The 26,782-nt window shown below is 43.3% G+C and overlaps 1 protein-coding gene across 1 annotated transcript in view; it reads left to right on the top strand.

Moving 5' to 3' along the window:
• Alk (ALK receptor tyrosine kinase) overlaps nucleotides 1–26,782 on the top strand; it is a 715,373-nt gene that overhangs the window by 197,671 nt on the left and 490,920 nt on the right. The window contains exon 3 of the mRNA XM_063230372.1: nucleotides 24,265–24,429. Coding sequence (XP_063086442.1) covers nucleotides 24,265–24,429 — 165 coding nt within the window. The remainder of the gene's footprint in view (nucleotides 1–24,264; nucleotides 24,430–26,782) is intronic.

A 26,782-nucleotide genomic window follows, 5' to 3' on the forward strand; every position in this document is an offset into this window, starting at 1 on the left:
CTATCAGAAACAATGAGAAAGAAATTTAGTGACCATTAACTGCCTCTGTGACAGGAGAAAGGCACAGCATTATTAAGACCAGGTCAGATTTCTACACTTTCTGTGGCTACACCAGAGGCTTAGTTTTTGAAGAGAAATTTCAAGTCTTCTAGAGACTGACGGGAGTAGCTTTTTCCATTTGGGAGATATTGTTCTTCAGACAAGATCATGTGGGACTGGCTTTATTCTAGAAAGATGAATATAATTATTTAATACAGATACCTTTACTGCAGTGGGTGTGGCAAGGATTGCTGAGGAGGGACCTTTCCATTTTGGCTTTAACTGGTCAGCAAGTGGCCCCTCTCTCCAGTGTTTTACAAGCTCTTGGTCTCCAGGAGGGACAGTGGTGGTGGGACTTCCCTCCCATACACATGGGTAACCTGTGCATTTGGCCTTGATTAATGAGATATTCTAAGAGTCTCGTGGTCTCTGGGTCTCCTGTCATATTAGACAGGAGAGAAATGGCCTGTCATATAATATTTCAAATGGGCTCAGACTTAACCTAGTTTGGGGCATGTTACAAACGCCGATGAGTCCTATTGGTAGCAATCGGAGCCAGGACCCAGATGTCTCTGGGAGTTTCGCCAGAGCCTATTTTGGGGCTGTCTCTACCTTTCCAGAAGATTGAAGCTGCCACGTGGAATGGAGGTGCTTCTTTTTTCCTAAAATTGTTGCCACTCCTTGAGTTACTTGAGAGGTAGTCTGTGGTACTACTGTGGTAGTCCCAATCTGGGAACAACTCCTTTAAGAACCTGGGTTTCTCTGGGTTGTAATAGCACAGAGAGCTTGGCAGACTTACTGAGTGGTTGCTGCTAGGCCTGTGAAAACTTGACTGTGCAGCATCTCCTCCCACACAGAAAGAATCAAGAAATGCCTTTATAACCTTCCACTGCGTCCTTTGGGAAAAGGATTGTTTGTTTTATAAATACAACCAAAGTCCCTTTTTAATTCTCCCTTGTCTTGAGGCCATTTCTTGACGAATGTATACTTATTTTAGTGTTTCCTCAAGAACTGGGAATAAGGCTAGATTCTTAAGGGGTTTTAAGGCTGCCTTTCTTGATTTCCTGTCAGCCTTTTGATTTCCCAAGGAGAATTCAGGCATAGCCCTTTAGTGCCCTTTACAGTATATGATTGCAGCTTGCTTGAGAAGACTGGCTGCTTCCTTCAGGGAACTGTACCTGTTCAGGGTTTTGAAGGAACCATCATCGATGTCCTGCCTGCTTGCATAAGTCTAGGAGATCACTCATTTATAACAATGGCTAATTCCTAGGCTGATAGGAAAGAAAGAAGCACACTTATAGTAGTATGAGATTATTTTGTATAATAACTTCAAGGGTGTCTAACCACATGGCCTTATACTTAGTGAGCCATTCCCCTCTTACCTGCAAGTAGCCTTTTGTTTCCCAGATAGCTCTAACCTGATAGGGAGTCAGGACTTTAGTGTCTATCCCAAAGTTAACTTTATAGTGTCTTCTGTTAATACAGTAACAAAGGCTCTCAGATTAGGAGTCACCTCAACCTCAACTATGACCTTAGGTCCACAGGAAGGTTTTCTAGAGAATTAAGTCAAAACAGAATAAAGTAATTGAATTGGCTGAACCATGGTGTCTAAGATGATCCAAAGTTCCTCAGAGGAGATGGTGATGTCCCTGAACAAATGCATTGTAAGTTCCTTGGGGCCTCTTCAAAGCAGGAAATGAATGTCCTGGTTGGGCTAGCACCTCTTTGGGAACGGGGACAATCAGACCTCTATGCCATGAGTCAGGCATATGAGCTGAGTAGATTACAGGCAGAAGCTTGATACAGTCTTGTGCCCAGTGTCCAATCCTCTTGTACTTGAAACACAAACTGTTCCCCAGGTGTGCATGGGTTTTTCCTTAGACATTCTGAATCGGTTTAAAGCATCACCAATTGCAAAAGCCATAATCCTAGCATTTCTTTTTTGTCCCTTTTCTGAGTCCCCATTGCTGAACACAGAAAAGCCCATGTCCAGCAAGTGGGTCATAGGTTGTCTGTGGCCCCTTGTGAAGTTTTTGTATCCTATGCTGAATATCTGGGAGTGATTGACAAATACAGTGATATTCTTTTAATGCTTCTTCCTCCCTTGAAGGTGGATCTGTATTGTAATATTTATGAAAAACGCAACCTACCTCTTCAACTTCCTGGTAAGAGCAGGCAGCATATCAGACATCACTCTTAGTCCTGCACTAGTATTACAGCCCCAGTGTGCTGCCCTTGAAGGGGAAATAGCCTTTGCAGAGCTGTTTCTTTCTCCTTTTAAAAAGCATTATCCATTTGCATAGTTCCTAGCCTCTTGTACATCTGTAACTGAAAAAGGGACCTGATTTACTGCCTGGGGACCATAAGGTGAAGGCAGAAGAGACCTCTCAGTATCATCAAACAGAGCAGGTAGACTCACATCCTCCTGAGAGATTTGTTAGTGTTCTAGGACAGGGGCTTCCTCTGAGTTTTTGAGACTTTCCCGTGATAAAGAGTCACAAAAGCCTATATATGAGGCATTTCATTCCATTTTGCATGTTTTAAACAGAAATGCCGTAACTAAAGAATAGTCTCATAGTTGAATGTACCACCTTCCAGGTCATATTGAACCAAAACCATATAGCCTTAGGAGCTAAGTTGTTTCTGCTTTGGATTATCAGAATCAAAACTTTTCCACTCATTGAGAATATGACCTAGTGGCAAAGTCAGTGAAATCTTCCTGGTGAGGTCCTTGAGGTTTTCAGTTGGCTTGGGATAGGGCCTGAAGAGAGGAAGAGACAGCCAGGTATTGACTCCTAAAGACAGCATCCCACACAGAAGGAAGAGACCCGAGAGGTCCACGGAATATCCTTTGTAAGACCCTAACACAGACTAGACAGGCATCTTGTTTACAAAAGCATGGAAGTCTCCTGGCAGTCTTTTGTCACCATATTGGACCTATTACCTCACTAGGGAGAAAAGAGGTGAGTCAGCTGGTGGCTTTACCTAGCCCTGTAACTCCCATGAGGTAAGGGCAGAACTTTCCCTAACAAAGTTCCCCATAGCCACTGGAGCTCCTTTATGGCTCAATTTGCATTTTGCACCTCTTAATGACTTTATTTGTATTCTGATTCCCTTGATGGCTCAGCTGTATAGGTATTTCCAGTCCCTTGATAAAGCTACTTAACCAGGATGGAGCTCCTGGGAAAATTACCTCTTACATTTACTCCAGTAGTAAAAAGGCTAAGAACAGGCATGACTCTGCTTTTCATACACTCATAGTATCTTGAATTTAATTTATTAAAAAGTTATTTGAAAGAGTTTAATTAAGTTTTAAACACTGTTTATTTGTTCTCCTCAGGTCATAGATTTTAAATTACCTACACTTAAGGGAGAAATCAAACCAGGAAGCTATTGCTCTAGGTGGGATTTAAAACAGGGAGGGAGAGAGGCACTTGAAGCTGGCTTGAACAGGCCTTCCTGGCCGCTGCCCGGCCCCAGAAAAAGCCTCAGGCATTTCCTTTTAAAATGAACCAAATTGTTCTTTTCTGTGCAAGGAAGAGCCATTGTGCCGAGTTAAAGTAATTCACAAAGAAAAGAGGTTCTTCTCTCATGCTCTCTAGCATCAGAGGTTTAGCTCATAAGACCAGGAAGAAAAGAGAGAAAGATAAAAGACAAAGATGGCAGTTGACAGGAGCCCATGCCTAGCCACGTGATTGCATGCAGGCCCTAAACCTGCTTATTGGTGCCTCGCACACTTTGGGTGCAGCGCCCTCTTGAGCTCAGCTGCAGCATCACACAAACTGAGTAGGAAACACTCAGGGCGGGGCAGCTTAATCCTGGCATCACATCAAACCCATTGAGAAATAAAAGCTGATAGAGTGATTTGTACTCAATCTAGAGCAGCCCAGAATATTAAAGAGAGGAGGCAAGTAGATACGAAAAGAGTTTAATAAGCAGGGAGAGCAGGAGGGAGTCACCACCAGGAAGGCTGTGGCCACTCTGCAGATGAACTGCAGGCTCTGCCTGATAAGGCTCTGGTGGGGGAGGGGCTCTGGTAGCCGGTGTGAGCTGATTTATTTGGTGAGAGTGCAGGGGATTGGGTAAACCTTTACATCCCTGAGCTTGGGCAGACTTTTGGGAGGGAGAAGCCATAGGGGCTTCTGGGAAGAAGGAGATGAGCATTATCAGGGCAGGGCTTTGAACACTCTGCCATGATGATTGTGCTGTCTCTCAGATGGTGGGATCCAACAAAAGCCATTTAAAAACAGGTAAACAGAGACTAGCTTAATTTAAAAATAAAAGGATAGCAAACAGACATGCAGATAACAAGGCATACCACAAGAAAGAAAGAGAGAAAGAAAAAGAAAGAAAGAGAAGAGGAAGAAGAAGAAACAAGAAAAAAAAGAAAGATCTGTTGTGCCTCCGGGCTGGAAGAAAAACAAAACTCCTTTCATTCCCCTCCCCCACCCCCTCCCCCATTCCCCTACCCCCTCCTCCATTCCCCCACCCCTCCCCCACTCCCCATCTCCCTCCCCCATTCCTCATGGCCATGGCCAGCAAAGCTGCAAACAGTTCTTTGCACTCCATGAGAAGAATGCCCTGATTTCCTGGCCTAGGGGAGAGAGTGAAGAAAGGCAAAGAAAAAAGACTTAAGCCTTTCAGACAGTTTGAGAGAGAAAGTGTGCTCATCAGAACCTTACCTGGTCTCCTCCTGGCTGGTTCACCAAGTCACACGGGCAGCACTCTCTTCCTAACAGTGGCTCATCAAATAAATGTGACCCGGCTTTGTGGTACTTGAATCTCCTGGAATTGGACTCTAGGTTTTTTTTGTTTCAAATGAAGAACTGAATGAAATTAAGTAAAAGTGCTGACAAAGTGACTTGAAAGAGTAAAAGTTTAGAGTGAGGGAGAAACCGGCTCTGTAGAGCCCAGTAAAAGAGGAAGAAGTGAGATAAAAGTCCCTGCTGGAGGGCACAGGCTGGGCGCCACAACAGTGAGCCTTCCTGGCCTTTTATGCCATTTGCATCATGAGGGAACTAGCAAGAACCTCCACAAAGGGGCCCCCAGGGGTGTGCTGGGATCGCACCCCTCAGGCTGACATCTGGGCTAGGCCATCCTCCTGAAAACTTGCTCACCTTCTCATGAAAATCCACATTTTGGGAACTACTCTGGTTATGGGTTCTGGGATTGGGTAATTAACAGGTCACACCCACTTCTCCAGCCAGCTCTGCTATTCCCTAATCTCCTCTCTGAGAGTCAATTGCGTTTTTTACAGATGTAGAAATCTAGCTTCATAAAAACACACAGTATGGATTCTCTAGCTGAAAAGTCAGATGACTTCTCTTGGATTTGCTTTTTTCCGAGGGGACCATCTACTCAACCTGTTGAATCCTGTCTTGGGAGCCCTTAGGAGACCATATGTGCATGGTGTAGAATTTGTCATTCTTCATGTTTAGCCTAATAGCTCTTACTAGCTGGACCTTAGCAGTAGAAACAACAGGTTTGGAGCAGAGCTAGTGATGCCTTTACAGGGGAACACTGAACATTTTTCTTTCCCTTGAACTCCAGTAGAATAAACCCCATGAGGACAGGTGCCTGCTATATTTACTTCCCACTTTATCTCCTACATAGAAGGTATTCTTAGAGACTTATATATGATAAATGAATACGGAAGGCCTCCAGAGATGGACTTTTCTCAGCAGGCTGTATTCAATTAAGTATTTATAAACTCACACACCACTGAGCTCTGGAGTCCCTTCTGGGCATATTTACTATTCCTACTGCCTTGGGCCTGAGCCTTTTAAAATGCACCTAACAAAGATGTTCACTCTCTGTAGAAGAGCTACAGTGTGAAGCCTGCTGTCCCTCATCTGTAACACAGCTAGTCTTGGCTCATATGAATGATACCTTTCGTTATGAATTTCAAAAAATAAATTCATGAAAAGTCCTAAGGCAATTTAAGGTTGTATTTTGTACAGTGATATTTCTAGCTGTTCCTGAGAGAGAGAGAGAGGAGAGAGATCAGTGATTCTCAAGAGATTGCAGATAAGAATTACTTCTTTATTTTCTTTAAACCAGACACTGACTGTTATGATAAGGGCAAACATCTATAAATAATTGAAATCCAGTCTTTGTATCCTTAATGCTCTGTAACCCGATTTGTAATGCTGCAGGTCTTCAGATAACACTTCTGAGTTTTCCTTCAAAGTCGTTCAGTATCTCTACAGGAGAACATTTATGAATTGTGGATTTACCCAAATAGCCCTTACCACAGAGGGTAACACATGTGTACCTTATAGAGCATCTTGAGAAGAGACTGTAGGTTGAAGGCAGAAAACCATGAGAATTTGTTAATCCCCTGCCTACCCACTGTTTGGCCTCCGTAAACCCACTTCTCTTGTGCTTAGCTTCCTTTATCTGTAAAATGAGAGTGGAGTGCTGGGAAGAACGGTCTTTTGTGATTCCAAGATTCAAATTGTGCTGGTGGACTAGAACTTTTCAATTTTTCTTCTTCATGGAGAAATCCCAAACTGTCGGACAACATTGTCGAATGCTGGACAAGGGCAACAAAGTCAGCACCATTAATTATATTAATTCCTGAAAGAAGCAACGCTTTCTTGATTGTTGCTCGTTGACTGAGCGTAGCGGTAATTTGAATCTCTTCCATTTTCCTGCCACATTTAATTCAGCTGAGATTTATGAAGATCCCACAATCACCCTCACCATCCTCACCTTTACCACCTGCACGCCTGGCCCCGTGCCCGATGCAAGAACCCATGCAGATACAAAGAGAAGTAGGCCTTGGCCCTGAGCTCTCAGAGTCCATCCACCAATGAAATACTTCTGCATTCAGAAGGCCCCTGACCATGAAAAGTAGCCTCTCTGGGCTGACCTTACAACCTGGACGTTAAGGATTCACCCTGAGATCCCCTGCTGGAGGTGGAATTGAGCGCCTGATTCCCATCCCTTTAAGAATGTTAGTAGGGCTGAACCTACATGTCCATGAAACAAAGAGGCCAGCAGATTTCTCAGTGATAAATCTCTATCTTTCAACTGCCAGGAAAGCCATTTAAAAAATGTTAACAACTTCATTAATTTTAAGGCCTCAAACAGGGGCAGAAATATTTGACTGGAAAACTGCCGCCTGCAGGGATAGTTCTTCAGACTGAAGGCGCCAAGTCTCACCAAGTCCGCATGGAACGTCACGCCTGGTGGCTGTTTGCACTTGTGCAAGGTGAGGGCAGGCATCCCCAGTCCATCTGCAGGTGTCCTGAGGAACAGCGGCAGGCCGCTCCTCTCTCAGGCAAGCTGTCCGCTGCACTGAGTGAGTGTGGCTTTCTTCTTGCCAGTGTTTTATGAGAAGAGAAGAGATGGTGAAGGCTAATAAGATTTACTCACCCAGCCTGTAATGATCTGCTTGAGGAAAAAGTTTGACCTGCCTTTTTGAAAGCCTCTCATATTTCTCGTAATTTACGTCGGGCCTTTTATGTTGTATAAAATACACTCTGGTCAGGGGCATTCAGTATCTGATCCCAGCTCTTTCTCTTCTGTCTGGAGTGATGAGAGCTGATAATTTCATCACCAGTGAGTGGGAAGTTGTGTGCGCTTCCTCCGAGGCTTTGGAAAGGGGAGGACATCTAACGAGAGATATTTTGTTTTTCCTTTTATTTACTCTGATGCCTGTAGACTTATTTATAGTCTTGGCTAAAGGAATGGGCTCTAACTACCTACCCAGATAAAAGCTGTTCCATCAGGTTGCACCAGCTGCGGAGAGACTGAGGCCACTGGGTGTCGTGAAAAGCAGTTTTCATCACCTTGAATTCTGGATAGAGACAGATGGTCTCCTTCTTGACTTTAATTCACATTTGCCCACTCTGGGTGTAAAGAGATGCCAATGAATATTTAAAGCAGAATGACCAAAGAGCCTGCCCAGATGAGCCAGAAAGAAGAGACCTTTCATTTTCTTTTAACCATGCTACTTCAGAAAACTTTTCACACGCACTTCTCCCATTTAAGTTCTTTCCTAAAGTTGTGGGGAGTGGAAACTGCCTTACTGCACGTGTTTACAGAAATGTCAGGTGAGGGCCAGAGCAGTTTATCAGTGTAATTTGTAAGTACACAGAAGGTGAGCAGTTAGAAAAGAGTGAACTCAGGTTTTCTGACTGCCAAGAGGAGTGCTTTCTCTATCACATCACCAAGTTATGTCAAAGATGGACCCTTCCTGCTGGGGAACATTCACACTTCCTGGGTCACCTGCTGTTTGGACTGAATGGTGAGCATGATATGAAGACTTTGGATGACTATAGGATAGACACTTGATGTCCCCTAGCTGAAACCACCACAGGCAGGCTAGGCAATTCACTGCTTCCTAAATATGGGGACAGGGCTCTCACACCATAGGTATCCTCATTACTCTCCCATCCCTTTTTTTCCACCTCAAACTGCTGTCCATGTTGTGTTGAACTGTGTCCCCAAAAAGGTATGGTAAAGTCCTAATGCCCTCGTGTAACTTTGAATGAGAACTTAGTTGGAAATAGAGTCTTTGCAGGTGTAATCAAGTTAAAGAATGAGGCTGTTCCAGATGAAGGTCACGATCCCATGTGTTTCAGAAGAGAAAGGCACAGATACACATAGGGCAGATATCACGTGGTCATCAGAGTGAGGAACACCCAGGTTGCTCGTAACACTAGAAGTTAAAGGAAAGCTTGCACACAGATTGTCGCTCACACTTCAGAGGCAGTGTGATCTTGCCAACATCTTGATCTCACACTTGGGACCTCCAGAACTGTGGGAAGTAAATTTGTTATTTTAAGCAACTCAATTTGTGGTACTTCTTATGACAGCCTTAGGAAACTAATTCAAACCTTCACCCTATCAGTCTCCTCAATGTCCATAAAGAAAACAGGCTCCTAGAAAAGAAAATATTCCTCCCGATATCCAAGCATAACAAAGCCATTAGTGGGCTTTGAATAAAGCTTCTATTAAAATTTTGTCCATTTTATAGTCCACAGGGACCTACCCAGTTTAGGGGGTGGTGCTTTGGGGAAGAAAAATTAAGACTTTTTAATTACTTTCTCTCCTGTTGCCTCCTTCACTGCCCATTCTGCTACTGTATGAATTTCTTTGGTTAAAAAGCCTGGATAAATTGAATTTCTCTCTTTAAAAAAAAGCCAACATAACCCTGAATCAAAAATGGAAAACAAAAGGCATTCCAGCCCTCTGTGGGTTTTTCTTCATTGCTCAGACAGGAAGTTAATTTGATCACATTTGTGAAATTACATATTCAGTGTAGCTGGCCCTGATCAGCCTTTCCAGCCCTAGGAGCCCAGGGTCCGGGGAAAGCAGCTCTCAACTCCCTTGTAGACTCCTGTCAGGGCTGAAAGCTTGCTTTCCAACTCCTTTACCCATGACAGGCTAGTTTGCTTTATGTTTTCTTCCCAGCTCTGCTCCACTGAGCTGAAGAAGTGAGTTTTCTAGTTCATGCATCTGTATTTTACCTACAGCATGGTGGGCAAAAGGCCTCTGTATGCATTCACTAAAAAAGGGCTAGTCCCAAAGGGAACATAAATGCTGGCAGTCACACAAGATCCAGGGAAGGGACCATCTGTTGTCTTGAGGTCCACTGACCTGCTGGGATCGAATAAACTCAGTCTACAGAAATTCAATAAAATGCCATTGGCTTAAAAGAGACATGTTCATAATACTCCTCCTGATCATATACCGTTAACATGGAGATGTACAAAGCCATTTAGTATAAAGTAAATGTATCTCTCTATGCATTCTGGACAGAAAGGCACAAAAGCCTGTGCAGGAGCAGGTCAAGCTCGGTGACATAGGGCTTGGAGATCTGGTAGGACGCAGCCAGGCTGAGACTTTAGAAACAGTTGCTTATGATTATGTTTAGGTTTTAGCCATCAGCCAACATATGAAGCATAAGTTAAAAAGGAAGGGCCGGAGGAGAATCTGGAAAGATCCTAGATACAGAAATGATGTGAATGCTTATTCAAGAGAGCCTAGCTCACATAATTGAGAAGATGTAGGTGCCATTAACTGGAATAGAGAAGAGAAAAAACATTTGTCAAACAGTGGAGGTGACCAAAACATCCAGAAGGAGTTAGAAAGGTGATGAGATGCCCACTGAACAACACATTCCAAATGCCTTCAGCACACGCAGGGGAAGAGGCGGGGCAAACTCACGTCTTAGATTCGAGGAGAGAAGTGAGATGGACAGTCCTTAGCAACCGTGTGAGGATGAAGCTGGTGATTGGAGGGCGAAGACCTAAAGGCAATCCAGAATATTGGCATTTAGGAGGACCTAAATAGAAGCAAAGGAGCATGAAAAACAGATGCAGAAATAGAAGAACCAGAGGACGGTGTAACCTCAAAAGGCAAGAAAATAAAGAATTTTCTCAATGAAGAAAACCATCCATTAACACTGTCGAAGCTGGAGAGAAATGAAATACAGCAAGACGTTAAGAGTGTGTCTTTACCCTGCTAAATACCTTCACACTCAAGGGCTTTGAAACTCAGCAGATTTGGTGCTTCGTGAAAATTTTGTCCCGGTACTAGTTGTTTGGTACTATTGTGCAAGCTAGAATATGTAAGCATTGATTGATGCTAACTTGCAACTCTTTTTGTCCAAAGCAATTTGCTTGATACTATCTGTGGTCTCAGAACCAACTAATGATGAGCTCTGGAACTAACACTCTACCTTGTTTTATGTTTTATATTCTTCCTTCTTCTTTCATATTTCCTACCTCCTTACTCCATCTTGTTCCCACTTGGTGTATTTTTCCTCCTCTTAATTTGTCTTCCTGCAGCCTGCCAGCTCCATCTAGCAAGTTCCAGCCAAGTCCCTGCCCATGCTGCAGAGCTCTGAGTCCCCTAGAATACCCTGGGCTTTCTTGCTCCTTGGAACTTTTTGATGGAGATTTTTTTTTTAATTTAGAGAAAAAAATCAAAACAGGAAAAAAGGGTAGAAATAATACAGAATTTCAAAACAAATAACAATAAGAAATCACTAGTTGATGAATTACATATTGCTGTCTTAGTTGTTTAAGTTACAAAATCAAGACATTAAAAAGTGGATAGTCAATGGCAGTACAGACTATTCTGTTTGATAAACTACTAAGTCTTTGTTAGTTGATGGAGAATTTTGACAGTGATATCACTCTGCTTGTATTGTCCCTCTGGAAATCTGGGAAGAGTCTAAATTGCACAGGGAATATTTCCTGATCATCCAAATTCTCCAGGAGTCCTATTGGATGATGCCCATCTTCATAAAACTGAGGCCTTTCTTTTGTTTTGTTTCTTTTATTCAGTTGAATCAATTTCCTAGTTTGTAGTTTATCCTTCATGGTTGAAATATAAACTAGCTAAACTGATAAAGAGATCATCTGAGTCTGATTTACCCAACTGGTAAGGAAATGTTAAATGTCACTTTTGCCTCTCTGTCTGTCTGTGTGTCTATCTACCCATCTATATTGCCTCCGCTCATCCAGTGAGTACCTATAATTAGATAAAGTCTTTGCCCCTGCCTATAGTAGACATCCTAACCTGTTTTATTTTTATCATAGTCTAAGATGAACTCAAGCATCCATATGTCAGGGTCCCTTTGGTGCTTGTTACTTGATTGTGCTGTGTGTGTGTGAAGTTCCCCCAAATTCTCTAGTCGGTCCTGATGAAGGAGTCTCTGTCTGCTCTCGTGACCTTCCCCGTATACTAGGAAGACTTGTTCAGTTTCATCAAAGGCATGATATGCTTTTCAGATTTACTGGAGCTTCTTTTTAGATACTGTAGAATAAACATTCACATGCCACAGCTAATGACTACATTGTGTCTGCTAAATTTTAGAACATCCTGAGAGGCTAGGGACCTCATTTTATTCCCATGTTCTCATGGAGGAATTTATGAGTCTCCCTGTGGCACTTTATACCTAGATGTCACACAGTTCCCCATATCTTAGTTATCTGTGGTCCTTCATAGTCATTTTTCCTAACCCGAAAGCTTTCATAGAGTTCAAGGAGCTCATATTTTTCCCTTTATCACCCTCAATCCTTTGTGCTGAGTAGTGATGGTAAACCTCTTAGAGCTTTCAATAATACAAACACTCGTGCCATAGGTTTCCCACCACTGTCCTAGTGTATTGTGCTGGTTATATTCTCAGTAAATGTCCGCTAAGTTGTAATATTTATGAAAAATCCAGGAGCAAACTAGCAGAAAATTTGAGTTCTTCAGTCCTTTACCTAGAGCTTCCCAGCCCTTTAGTTCTGCTTTGTGGAGAGCAGGAACATTAAATTTCCATCACCCCCTTCATTTATGAAGTCATGTTAATTGGTTTCCGAAAAGAGATGCATCTGAAGAGAGGATAGTTCCTAGGCTGGACTTCAGTTTAGAATTCAGAGCTGTGATTTTAACGACTTTGGGCAGGCTTTTTTTTTTTTTCTCTTTTCAACCTCAAAAAGCATATTCAGCAGACGTGAGTGAGCTGAAGAATTTTTGTTTTGACAGCTTTGGGACATCTGAGATATTGCATACAGGGCATTTCTAACCAGCCTAGAAAGTCATGTGTCCAAAACACACCACAGAGAAGGGACTGATGAGGAGGTAGAAAAATGAGGGAAAGTCCTCTTAAAATGAAATATTTTATCAGAAGCAATCTCAGATGCAGAACTTTGTCAGGAGAGACCTGGGATTAACAGGAATTTAGCCAGCCCATTTGGGTAGATGACTAGAATAATTTAGTATGTGAGAAAATTTTATAAATTGTGAGCTGTCAGGGTCCACAGCTGTCTAATCAAATAGTCTTATCTTACAGATGAGGAAACTAAGTCCTAGAGAGACCAGCATTGTCCCCAGGACTAGTGGCAAAGCAGACTCCAGCCCAGGCCATCTGCGTGGCAGCAGAACCATGGATGGTGATTCCTATTTATTTTGTTTCCAATCTTGCTTTGCAGAGTATTTTCTCACAGTTGGTTCTGTCTGTTGCTTCACCCATCTCATTACCTCAATAGCTGCTACCATGGCATAGCAGAGTTGTACTGGCCCAAGCATTGTGGGGGCAGTACGTTCCTGGTGCACATGAGCCCCCAACAGGCTCAGTACAGTTGCCTCATGGTCATCTGGGGAGCATCTGTACACCTAGATTCTCAGGTTCACTGAGCTATAGGACCTGCTTTGGAAATCACAGTCTTTAGTTCACCTGGCACTGCTTAGTTAGGTCTCCTGTGTAGCAGCCACGCTAGTAGTCCAGCAGCCTCTCTTTAAAGACAAGGCACAGAGCAATGGGGAAAAGACACAGCTTGGAAGCCCAGCTCTGAATCTCATTCTGTTTCCCTAGAATGACATCACCTGTAAATGGGGAATGACCTTCTCTCCGAACAGCATTGTGAGGACCATGAGGGCTGATTTGAATGTGCCCAGAATCCAGGTGGTTCAAAATACTTTTTAAAAAATGAGATCCATTACAGTGAGAGGCCAGTGAACTGGGCTTTGATATGATGGCTTTTGCCCAGTTTTTTCTTCCAGAACCTGAACGCGTTTTTATCTTTAACCATGATACTATTCCACGCATTCCAACTCCAAAATTCATACAGTTAAACTAAAGTAAGCAAAATCAGTTCCTCACCTGTCTTGAATAATCTTATTCCTTCTTCTGTTCTCAACAAACTTACTTGCTAAACCTTTACCATTTGTCAGAATCTTTTTCCATACTTTCAGGTGAAGTCCAGAGATCGCCTCTTCTATAACGTCTAGTTATCTTAGGCAGAAAGAATCTCCTTTCTCGTGTGTCACCAAGGCTTCACTAGGTCTGTCTGTTCTCAGAGTTAGTTTTGGGCAAGTCCATCCTGCCCTGCTGGACTGTGAGTCCCTGATTGGTACAGAGTCTGTGCTAGGAGAGCCGGGTCTCTCCTAGTGTTTAAGATTGTCATCAACATGAAGCTGGACATACAGTAAGTGTATGTCCATAATCCCAGCACTCCAGGAAAGTAAGGCAAGAGGACCACAAGTTCAAGCCCATTCTGGGCGACCTGGTGAGACTGTGTCAAAATAAAGAGGGGTGGGTAGGGAGCTCAGTGTGAGAGCCCTGGGTTCAGTCATCAGTCACATCAGAAAAAGATCATTACAAGCTAGTAAGCTCACATGCACTTACTACATACAAAGACAGAGAACAGTAAGGGGAGAGGATCCATTTCACATGTGCTGTGCTCACTCTTGACTCAAGCTTCTGTTGTCATCATGGATGCCACATGACTCAGAATTCTTTTCTAACATTCTTGTTTCAGGTATCCCAAGTAGACAAACTCCATTTAGGTAGATGTGATATTAAGCAGTGGTATAAAGTGCTCATTTTCACCATGGTCTTTGAAGTTTGCTTTGTTTTATTAAACATCCCCAATTTTAAAACATCGCCCCCACACACACACATACACACACATCCGGCTTCTGGTCCCAGGTCCCTCATATCTCCAGATACCACTTTGGCCAAGTTATTTCACCTGCCCAAGCCTCAGTTTTCCCTTCTGTAAAATGAGGATCCTGGGCTAGTTTACTTCAGAATGTCTTTTTTTTTTCCTCCCCTTGGTACTGGGAATTGAACTCAAGGTCTCACACTTGCCAGGCAGGTACTGTGCCACTGAAGTATATCTCTGGCCTCAGAATGTCTTAAGATTTTAATTACTTTTAATATATTTAATATTCTGTTTTTACCTTAAGAACAATTATTATTTTCTAACTGTCGTAATGGCCACAGTTAAGAGATAACAATGAAGCTTTTTATGCCTATGTCCCACCATTTTGCCCATTCATACACACACAGCTCCTCCCTCTGAGGCTGTGTTTATGTAATTGATTGATTGAAGGAGACTTGGCCCTTACCACAGCTTGATTGTACGTGAGTGAAACAGATGTCTTGAATTGGGTGATTGGTTTCCAGATGCATTCCAGGGAGCAGGGTGATGGGAAGGAAGTGAATTGATTTCAAATCCGGGGCCCCCTGAGAAATGAAAAGTGGACGTGAGTGGGGGTGGAGTGGGGCCAAATTTGGTATTTATTGTTATGAAGTTAGTGACCAGATGTTGACAGCAGCTGGTAGATTAATGCAAAAGGTAGTCAGTGGGTGAAGTGCCCCTTCTAGGAGGTGGTCCTTAATCAAGCCTGAGCTAAAAACCGGGCCTCCTGAGCTCCTCTTATTCTGCTGGCCAAAGCCAAACTACAGAATAGGTTTCAGCAACCTGCCTGAAAGGGGCAAATCATCTTAACATGGTAGAGATGGAGGCCTGAGGTCATTTTATTCTACCGCTCCATTTTTCAGAAGAGGAAACCGAGACCTATAAAGGCTGAATGACTTGCTTAAGGTTACATGGCAGAGCCAGGACTAGAGCCAGCTCATCCCATCGGAGGTCTTGCCCAGGAGAGCAGACCAGGGCACCATAAAGGAAAGCCTGAGTAAGAAGCTCACGTTCACCCCTTTGGTTTCACCTCTACAATGCAGTAAGGTTTGACACGGTCTAGCCTTCACTGCTAGACACCCACCACCTCCTCTGCTGTGGCTGACCCCTCCCCTAATTTCAGGAGTAACAGTGATGACAGCCACATTAAAAAGGGCCAAGCCGCGTGCATGTCATGACACTGGGTGCTTAATATGAACTGTTACTTATTCTTCTCCATGACAGTGCCACAGATAGTCTGTCCTTTAATTCCCACTTTGTAGATAAAATGATGGAGGCATGAGGAGATCAAACAATGTATCTTGAGGTAGAGATGGCAGTTGGTGGAACCCAGCTTCCAACTTGTGCAGCCTGATCCCATCAGGATACATGGTTCAAATTATTTCCTCCCCACCAGTGTCACCCATCCTTAAGGTTCTGATGACAGGGAAAGAAGAGGAGGCATCTGTTCGAGCCAGCATCTCCTTGAGTCCTCCAAGGTCCCAGCAGTTCACTTTCCCCTAGGTTTCAAATGATGTATCTGGACCAAAAGGCCAGGTAAGAGGACCTGTATAGCAGCTAGGAAAGCCTGTCCATACCTGTCACTTTACATGAGCATCAAGATAGGTATTGTTTTTATCATCATCATTGGTGTGAAAGGTTTCCCTGATTTAAACATGAGGAAATCAAGACGCAAGCGGTTAAATGAATTGCCCCACAGCACAAGGCTCATGAGCCCAGAGCCATGAGGCTTTCCAAGAATTCTCCTGTGATCTTTCCCCTCCGCTGCTAATCCAGTGCTTTCTCTCACCTTTTTCTCACTTTAGCTTCTGGCCTGAGAACAGATCTGCTCAACAGCAGGGAGCTTCCAGCAACCATCAAAACATGGCTTGTTCTTGTTGGCACATGAATCCATCTAGGAAGAGAGAATCCAAAGAAGCCTTATCAGAGATTATTTGAACCATCTAGTTACAGGGAGATCTTTGGAAACTAGACATAAAAATTTTTGCGAGGTCATTCCAGAAAAAATACCAGAGTGTGAATTTTTGAGAAATTTTCTAATTGTGAAAGTTATTGGTTTGTTTGCAACCCCCAGTTTAAGTATAATAATAACCACAGGGATTGGAGCCAGATTTTAGTACTGATTCTGCAACCCACCCACTGTGTATCTTTTGGCAGGTCCTCCAATATCTCTGACCTCAGTGTTGTTTGTTTTCATCTCAGATGGTGTGTAGTGTCCCTTATGTCTGTGAAGCTATGAAGTTCTGTGATAAGTCCCTTGAGAAAAGCAGACTCTGGCTTGTGACTTAGTATTGTTGGTGGTTGAGGAAGTTCCTTTGAGCTGGGTACAGTCCTGAAGGACTGACAGTGGTTTGTAACTGCCTGTTTCTCCAGCTCTGTTTAATGAACTGTAACTTCAAATAGCGATGCCTCGAAAGGCCAACCGAAGACAAATGCCATATATGCCTGCCACTTCCTGTGTTCTTTATTGAATATACAAAGCAGACTTGTCGTGAATCCATTGGCATTTGTGTATGCCAAAGAGCAAACCACTGCAGCTGTGTGTGCCAGTACAGAAGCCTCAGGAAATGAGAGCTGATTGTCCAGTGGCTGTGGCATTCACCCTGGCTCGGGAGAGGCAGCATCCAGAAAGTCCTCCTCGGCCAAAAGAAACACACTCTACACCTGGTGCGACAGTCTCTGGTCATTGACTGGACTCTGCATGAGTCTTTTTCCTTGCCTGGGTCTTGAAAACTTTTTCCTGTCTAGTGAAGCAGTTCACCTCAATGTCACTGCAAGTTCCAACAGGCTCTTAACTCCGGAAATATCTTGTAAGGATACTCTGTTTTCCAAGGGACAACAAAATAACAAAGAAATGGTTATCTACGTCCCCTCCTTCATACAGGCAGCTTAACCATGTCATGTAAGTCCAATTCTCATGACAAACACAACACTTTGATAAATATAAAAATTTTGCATCAGCCAATGCCAGTTGAGAATTTCTTCATTCCAAGAATGTGCTCTGTGAGCAATTCTGGGGTGTTAGTGTTGTCACTGAGGTGACCAACCCTTGGAAAAAATAAGTGTCTCACATGACACAGCATTCAGCCAAGCCAAATGTCACACTCACTGAACCACCAGCTCTCTCTGCCCCATGCTTGACAAAGCTGGAGACAGAATTGGAGTCAAATCTCAAATCCTGTGTTCTATTCCTGTGAAACAATCAGGATGATACTGAAGTTACTTACAAAATAGTAATGAATAAGACATATGGGCATAGAAATACAGGTGCACCTCAGTCCACAAGCTTGGTTCTCTCCATAATGCTGGCCACAAACTGAACTGGGCAAGAATGAATCAGTTTTTCCCACAGAATCAACATCGAACTCAATCATTGAATTTTATCAGTTCTTATTCAATTCAGTTTGCGAGCAGAAGCATGTAAACAATCAAGTTTGTGAACTGAGGTACCACTGCACAGGAAAAGATTATAGGACTTGTTTGGACCCCCGAAGACAACCACTGAATAAATGCAGACAGTCAGACACACTATTAGGCTCTCTGCACCCCAGCAGTTAAACATTGTGTCTAGATACCTAGAAATAAAATGCTAAATAAGCCGTTTAGGGAGAAAATAGCCCCAAGACAAAGTCACAGTCATGTTCCCAGGTTTTAAACTTGGAGTGAGCCTGAGAAGTTTTACAGATGCAGATCTGACAGCTCAGTGGAGTGCCTGTCTTGTGGGCCCCTTCTGAACAACAGCCTCATCCTGTGGCCATAAAATCTTGCCCAGTCCACCCTCACCTCTGTCACCTGGACACTTAACTTGACCCAGGAGGCACAGCAGATACCTGGAAGATGCAGAGAAGCCTAGCTAGGAGCTTTTAGCCCTAGGCTTTGCTCCATGTGGCCTTCTTGGGGTTAGGACTTGACCTTGCCAGTGTGTGCTCTGACTCACTGTTTGCCCAGGGCATCTTGGGTATGGCTCTGTAAAGAGAGTCCTGGGGCCTTTGGAGAGAGCCAAGATGCCCCAGTTCTTGGCCTGCCTCCCTCTTGGTGCTGTTTGTTCTTTTAGGGAGCCAGTTTCTTTCATAACTCATTGCAAATGAGTTCCTTGGCTTCCGTTAATGCCTGTGCTTCTGAATGCAGGAAGCTATTTCTGCTGTCTTTTTGGATCACTATCCTCTGTTTGTGGGATACTCACCTACCGTGTGTGTACTTACGTGTGTGTATGGGGGGATGGGAAATCAAGGCCTCAGGAGTCACAGGAAGCAGCACATCCAAGAAAACCTCTTCAGTCACTTTCTAGCTGGGTAACCTCAGGTGTGTCTTGATGTCTCTGCATCCTGAGGTCTTTAATGATAACTGGGGATAAGAATCCTACATACTTCATGGAGATCAAACGAGATAAATGGTGGAAATGACCCGGCATCACATCTGACCCCAGTGGGCCCACAGTAAACGCTGCTGATCCCGGATGTGCTCCCTCCAGGTCTTCATGGATGTCTTCCCCGTGAGGCTGGGAGTCTTCTGTAAACACAGCCAGTGCTGCCAGAGACAGGAAGAAGTCAGACCCGCATGGTGACTTCTGCAGCAATGAATGCGGGGGGGGGGGGTGTTGTGGGATTCATTGACATAGACTCTTCCCTTTTTTATGGTTCTCTAGTATTTGCTTCCAAATCTTAAGGTGTGTCAAGGCTGAGAAACATCCACGAAGCTCTTGCTGTGGCCACCTGGAGAATGGGTGATCTTGAGATGTCTTGAAAATGAAAAGTGGCAGTGGCTGCTCTCCTACCTTGACATTGATTCAAGGTGACTTAGAAAACTTGGGGGAGGCCTCTGAGTTGACAGATTAAGGATTCAAGTGCACAAAGCACCACTTTGGAAGCCTCTGGTCATGGGTTGTTAGGTTTTCCAAGTCCACCCAAGGGGAGATCATGTGTGCAAAGCACATTTCTCTGCTCCCTCTCTGCACATGTGGAAAGGACCTGGAGCTAACAGAGCTTTGATGGAACCTTCCTAATCATACCCTTTGGCGTGGTTGCTTTGGTATTAGTGGTCTTGTACATTCCTAAAGACTGGATTTCCACGCTCTGGTTCTGAGTATTCCTCCTCCTTCACAGCCAAAAGGGCCTGATAAAAAGACCATGCATCCTTTTGGGCAGATTGCCCAGAGCATCTCTCATCAGTGTCCACAACTTTCTCCTGAATGGCCGTGTTACACACTAAGACAGTGTCTTGCGCTGTCTGTTAATAAATTCAGATTGTGTGTCCGATACCCTGAAAAGTTTTAGGATCTAGGTACATACTGGTAAGATCCTTCTCTCTCTGTCTCTTGGTCTCTGTCTCTGTCTCTCTCCTACTCTCATTCACTGTGAAACAATCATTTATAACTTGTCTCACTTGGCTTTTGTGATTCTTTGAGAATCTGGAGGGAAACTGAGTCCCCGTTGACTGTGATTGATGTATAGGCAGCCTCCTTTCTTAGGTTGTCTCCTGAGATGATGGCAGCTTCCTAGTGGAGGCATAAAGAGTGGAAGTGACTGTGTCAGCCGGCAGGAGTTTGTAGAGCCTCCAACCCCCAGAGCTGGAAGGCACCTCTTTGGCTGTGTACCTCCTTCCTCTCAGATTTCAAATGTAAAAAGTGAGGTACAGAGAAGGGAATAGACCTGCTGGGTTCCTCAGCTGCTGGATACAGGACTGAAACTTTACTGCCTTGCTAAAGACCGTTCCCTTCATAGTCTTCGGCACTTCTCTCCGTAGACAGATGGTTTCCAGAAGCATCGATTATATTTCTTCTACTGTGGAATTGAGAAGAAAGACAGTGGCGGTGGTTTCAACTATATAATCAGCAGCTCTCCTCTCCTCTCCTCCCCTCCCCTGCCATCTGCCCTCCCCTCTTCCCTCCCCTCCCCTCTCTCCTCCCCTCTCCCCTCCCCTCCCTGCCTCTCTCCTCTCCTCTCCTCTCTGCTGTCTCTCCTTCCTTCCTTTTTCCTTCGATTCCTCCTTCATTTTCTTCCTTCCTTCTTTCTTTTCACCTTTTTTATAGACACATAGTAATTTACTCTAATTGTTGTTTCTTAATGGTCATATTTTCCTGGACCGAAGTGGCTATATACAGTGAGCCTGAAATCTCTGGATCCTTGTGAAGGTCTCAGTCAGTTTACGAATGGGCTGGATGCTGAGACGGTGTGGGAACCTTTGCACATATGGAAAGTTGCATACCTTGGGTCTAAGAATGTAAATCTTTACACAAGATTTTCACCCCTTATTTGATTTGTTCTTTGGGTTGAGATTCTGAAGCTATGGAAGATTTGATGAAAAACTTTGCATCTGCAGAGTTATCCAGGCTGAGGTCTCTTTCGGCCTCTGCATTGGAAGAGTCCTTTGGGAAGTAAGCTTTCTGAGGAAAGAACACTTCTCAGGGCTGTTCCACAGGTTAAACAGGGTAAGATAAGACATGCGGACAGCCAGAGAGGCTCAGTGAGGGGTGTTCCCCACGGTTTCCGGAGTGAACCCTGCCTCTGCCATGGGGTTGCTTAACACTGAGCATTTAATTGAAGCCCTCCATTCCTTGGGAAAAGAAATATACAACCCCTGCTACACAGTCCCCAAGTCAAAAGAGGGCTAGGGAGAGGGATTCAAAAACCATCGCAGATCTGGAACCTCTTGAAAACCTCCTATATGTCCATTGACAGATGAATGAATAAAGAAAATGTGGTTATATACAATGGCGTACTACTGAGCCATAAAGAAGGATAAAATTGAGTCATTTGTAGAAAACAGATGCACCTTGAGACCATAATGTTAAATGAAGTAAATCAGACACACCACCATAAGTATCATATGATTTCTCTTACATGAAGAGAACTAAACATATAAATACAATATGCAATAAAACAGATAACATGAAGAAGAGAGAAAAAAGTTATTGTCATTAGCACAAAATATACTTTGACATGGTACAGTCATCTTCTGGGTTTTATGTTTTTGGCCTGTTAGTATGGCCTTTAACCTGACTATAGGATAATTAACTTTATAAGGTCTTGTATGATAAATAAATGAATCTGATGCTCAAAGAATAAAAGAGGGGTAGGAGAAAGGGGAAAAAACAGGTTGAAATGTGTTATGTACATGTATCATTCTCCACAATGAATGTGATCATTATTTACTGTAAACGTATACTAATAGAAGTTTTTTTTTTCATAAAAGGAAAGACTGGAGGAAAAGAAAACTTAACCTGCTACTGTTACAGAAGATGGGTCCCAAGTATTGTTCCCCCAAAGTACTGAGAGTAACTTGAAAGAGGGGAAAAAAGCTTTCTCTGAATATTTTATGAGTAATTAAAATAAAAATGTAGAAAGTCTCATTCAGTTTCCCCCAAATGAGCAGTAATGTTAACTCCATTCATTTAAAAGCAAGAGAGTACAGATTTGACTTCGGATGCCTTGAAGCAAGAATTTTAAAACAAACTCATTGGGTAATCTTGGGAGTTACTTTGCTGGTTTTGTTAGGCAAGGTCTGACCCAAGCAAGCAGATTGTCACACTCCACAAGTTCAAAGATCCAAGAACTGGTGACGCTCAGTGTGGCATTGTGGATTCTGTTGCCCGTTTGTCCAATAGCGCACATAGGCTGGGCAGTGCCTGATTTAGTTCTGTCATAAGCAGAGCTTGGGTTGGAGGTAAACTGTCAAGACACAAGATAGTTGCAGAAGGTAAAACCTGCAGGAGCTGAGACAGGCACCTGTGGTTGTCAGTCTGGGCTGGGAGTGACCGATCGCTCTCTCTCTCCTGGGTTTTCACAGATCTTTCACCCACGCTTGCCTGTCTTTTTGGCTCTCCCCAGAGGAGCCTTATGCAATGGCCAGATCTGTCCTTTTGAGAGTCATTTTGCTGTTGCAAAATACAAATGTAGGATGAGTTTTCTCCTTACATTCTGCTGTCAAAACCAGGTATTTGGCAAGCAAGTTCAGATTCTTGAACATCAACTGTGTACGTAGTAGCCGTGGAGTCAGGAGCAGCTGAAATCTCCTGAACCAATAAATATGTAGGCATCAGTGGCATGTCACCTTCAACAAGACAGGATCTATCATTTCAGCTTGCCACTATAAAGGTGAATTGTCCGGATCGTGAAAGGGCCAGTGGCATTAACCTAAGGACCAGAAGGACGGCGCTGCTGGAGAGCAGATGGAAACATAAATCTCTACTGGCTGAGAAGCAGAAAGATACTTAACAGAAGTGTAATTGCAGTTTTCCTCCTTCTTTAAGCTGAGATAGTTTGGCTGGTGTCACTGGGAATTATCTTAACTCCTACTCCTAGGCGGGGCCAGCTGCCCCTGGCTGTGACTAAGAGACCATCAGTGAGCTGGCCATCCTCTGCTGTAGAATCTCTGCCTCCTGCAGCAGAATCTCTCTGCTGCATTGGGAAATTCCCCAAACCAGACTTGTCTTGGAGATGGAGGCAGTCGTGACCCCAGAAGCAGCTGTTTAAAAGCACAAATGCTAATTGGGACTTAGCACCCAATAGTACAGCACTACCACGCAGATTGATTTATCAAATTCTCTAAAACCCTTCTGAGAGCAAGGACTTTGGAATCTTAATAAAGTTAAATGAAGAAGGAACTTTGGAAAACATCTGTTCTGTGTCTTCTGTGAAGGAACTTGAGGTCCACAAAGGTTAAGTGACTTACTGAAGGTCACCAGAAAATCAGTCCAAGCTGGAGCAGAGCCCAGGTTTCTCTGGGCTCTTTGGTTCCTCAGTTCGTCTCATCTATAAACCCTTTACTTTACAGATGAGGAAAATAAAATTTATCCATGAGAAGTGACTATCCCAGCCCAGACCCAAGCCACATTTCTCACGTTCCTTGTCCAATATTCCGTCTTTTTATACCACACTATCTGTTTTCACAGCCTTGCAGCTGAGGGGAAGACGAAGCATGGGTGACAGAATAGTTTGCATATTGGCACATCTTCTCTTAATCTGCCTGGAAGCTCTGAGTGCTGCCATGTGCAAAGCATTCCAGCCACTGGACAGGAAAGGTGGGAAAAGAGGAGCTAAACGATATGGCTACCCCCAAATCAGGGCAAATGGGGAAGAAGTGAGCCCCAAGATGATTTCCCCCCAAGAAATGCACAGGAAGATGATAAATGTCCCGGGTGTGGTTCCTTCCTGCCTCTCTCTGACTCTCCTAACCCAGTGACCTTCCCGAGTCCTTCTCCAAGAAAGAGTAAACCCTGATTTATTCCTGCCCCTTCACTGGCAGGCAGATAGTAGGGTGCATTACAGGGCTGGTAGAGCGGGACTGTGTGTAAGACTTGTATTCTCTTTGACCTGTTTCTTAGTCAGACAGGGCAGAGCCTGGCTAGGATCTCTCCTGAGTACCAACTGTATGTAGCTAATAACATTTTAGTGCCAGTTCTCCTGGAAAACTCAAGAAGTGGATATTATAGTCCCTGATGTCCTCTACTTTTTCAGAGCCGGTTAGAGTGAAATCTACATGGTTGCTCAAGCCCTCTCCTATCACTAGGCAGCCCCACAGGACACAGAGCCCCTCACTGTCCAGTCTGTTAGCTGTTTGGTTTAGGAGGCTTCCCTGAGGACTTCTCCTGTGCTGTGAGTTACAGGAAGGTTGCATTTCTTTTTTCCTTTTGGTCCCCTTTGTTTCATCATAAAGCCTAGTCGCCTATGGAATTGACAGCTCACCTCTCCTGAGAGGTTGTAGGTTGTGGGTGAGATTAAGGCCACCTTTCTGGAATAAAGGGGGCCATACTTGGGAAACACTGTGTTCTGCTAACCATTAGCTGTCATTGCAGGTTTGGAGTGCAGCTTTGACTTTCCCTGTGAGCTGGAGTATTCTCCTCCACTGCATGACCGTGGAAACCAGAGCTGGTCCTGGCGCCGTGTACCCTCTGAGGAGGCCTCGCAGATGGACTTGTTGGATGGACCTGAAGCAGAACATTCTAAGGAGATGCCCAGAGGTAAGAGCAGAGGCTGTTGGAAAGAGTCTGTGATGGGTCAGCCCTAGACTGGGGTGCCCTTTTCCTGTCTGAAATTGTGATGCTTTTCTATAAGTCTCTGTTTTGTTTCCTTTGAAACCTACTTTTAATATACAAGTCCCACCATGGCTCCTTGGGCTTTGCAAGGAATTAGACTATGTAAGTCTAATGACAAGACCAGACCAACCCTCTCCTCCTCCACTAAAAAATAGACATTGGATGTCATAACTTCCTTTCATGCAGATTTTCCCAAAATAAGATAGAGAAAAATATGCTTATTTTGTTATGGGCTTGCCAAATAAAGCACAAGATGCATGATTAAATTTGAATTTCAGGTGAACAACAAACAATTTTTAGTGTAAGTATCTCTCAGGCAATTGTTAAAATATACTCATATTAAAAACTATGCCAGTTATACTAAAAACTTTAAATGTGATTGAGTATCCTATATTTTTGGTTCCTAAATCAGGTATTCTTAATTTGGAAGGCTAAGTAAAATTAGGTTAAAGTTTTGTTTCAAAGCTACTCATGAATATTCAGGCTGCACATTTGTTTTGCATGATGCTTCCAATAGTTCTGAGCTGTTTATGAACATCCCCTTCTGAATTAATTAAACAAGGTAGACCCAGAATGTTACATATTTGTAGAGGTTTAGAGAGATGTAGAGGTACCAAGCTCTAGCCCAGCCTTCAGGTCTCTCCGATCCTAACCTTAGGCCCTCAATTTGTTGGATTCAAAAAATTCTGCTAAGCCCAAATTGACAGCCCATGTTTCTGTTTTGGGGGAAGAGATACTAAGTGAGATGATACTGAGATTACCAGACACTCAGAGGAGTATTAACAGTTTGCAAAGCACTTCTTTCTACCTATGCAGCCTTGTTGGGTTTGAATTTTGCGAGAGAAAAAGGGCTGATGAAAAAGTGAAGCCTCAGAGAAGGCACTGGCTGAACTAAAAACAAACAGATCATTCTCCTGGGCCCAGGATGAAATGGTTTTGGTGATGAGTCTTAGATAAGGTAACTTTCTATCACATCATGTTTCTGTTTTTATAGACAAAGCTGTGGCCAGAGCCTGCTCTGTGGCTAAGTCCTTAAAGGTGATTATCTCAGGCTCATGGAACTCAAGAGCTTAACAGACATGGCGTTTAGGAAGCCGATGGATGTGACACAAAAGGAATTAATTCTCTCAGGTTTATGTTGTACATCAGCCTTGAACTCTGACATGACAACACAACTACGAAACACCTTTCCTCTCTGTACATTCTCCTGAACTGAACTTTCTGTTGTTACGCCTCTCTTGAGGTTTCCTAATGTTGATTCATATTTTAAACTATTTTTATTTGGATATGATATGTAGGTAAGAGGTTCTTAACCCAGTAATGCACCCAAATCTCGTGAAACACTTATAAAAAATACTTGGGCCCCATAGCCTAAGATTTCAATTGAAGAGATTAGCGATGGAGCCTAGGAATGTTCACATTTTACATTTTTATCATGAAATCTAGCATATGCAAATGCACAAATGTAATATGTATGCACAGGTTAAAGATTACAGTGAAACTACCATCCCCGTTCTTAATACCAAGCATAAGAGTTTAAATATTGTCAGTCCCTTTGTCTTCTACCTAGATCACAGATTTCTTTCCTTCCTCAGAGATAGCCACTATCTTGCATTTCATGTTAATAATTCATTTGCCTTTCTTTGTGGACAAGAGGTTTATAGTTCCAAACATCATGTTGATTAGATTTTCATATTTGGGACTTTTTATTGTCAATGAAATCATATTGTTCTTTTGTAAGTTTTCTCTTTGGGTACATGTTTTATTGTTTTGATACCGAAATTAGTGCAATTTATTTGTCCTGTATTGGTCATTTGAGTTGTGTCCTGATGCTTGCAATGACAAGTAAGACTACTGTAAGTAGTTTTGTACATGTCTCTTGGTACACATGTCCAAGAGGAATTACTGAGTGGCAGGGTTGGTGCATTCTCCAGCATTAGATATTGTCGGTCTGGTTTCCAGTGTGGGAACACTGCTTTAATTTATATTACACTCTCCCAGCATGCGTCGGTGTTCCTTCCCACGACTTTTATGTTCAATCACTGGCATTCTCAGAACTACGTCATTTTTATCAACCAGTTAGAAAAAATACAGTATCTTATTGCCATTTCAATCATCATGAGAGGTTTTTTTTATATATAAATTTTTCTAAGTTGCTCAGGTGATTCTGAGGTGTATCTATTCTTGAACTGGTGACAAGAATATTCTTTCAGATTGACTTCTGTTCAACCATCCCAAGGGATATCTCTGAATTTTAATGCCTAACCTCTGAAATATA

Source organism: Cavia porcellus, unplaced genomic scaffold (assembly GCF_034190915.1).
Source record: "Cavia porcellus strain 051 isolate PalLab524CR breed Dunkin Hartley unplaced genomic scaffold, mCavPor4.1 scaffold_1, whole genome shotgun sequence".
NCBI classification, from domain to species: Eukaryota; Metazoa; Chordata; class Mammalia; order Rodentia; family Caviidae; genus Cavia; species Cavia porcellus.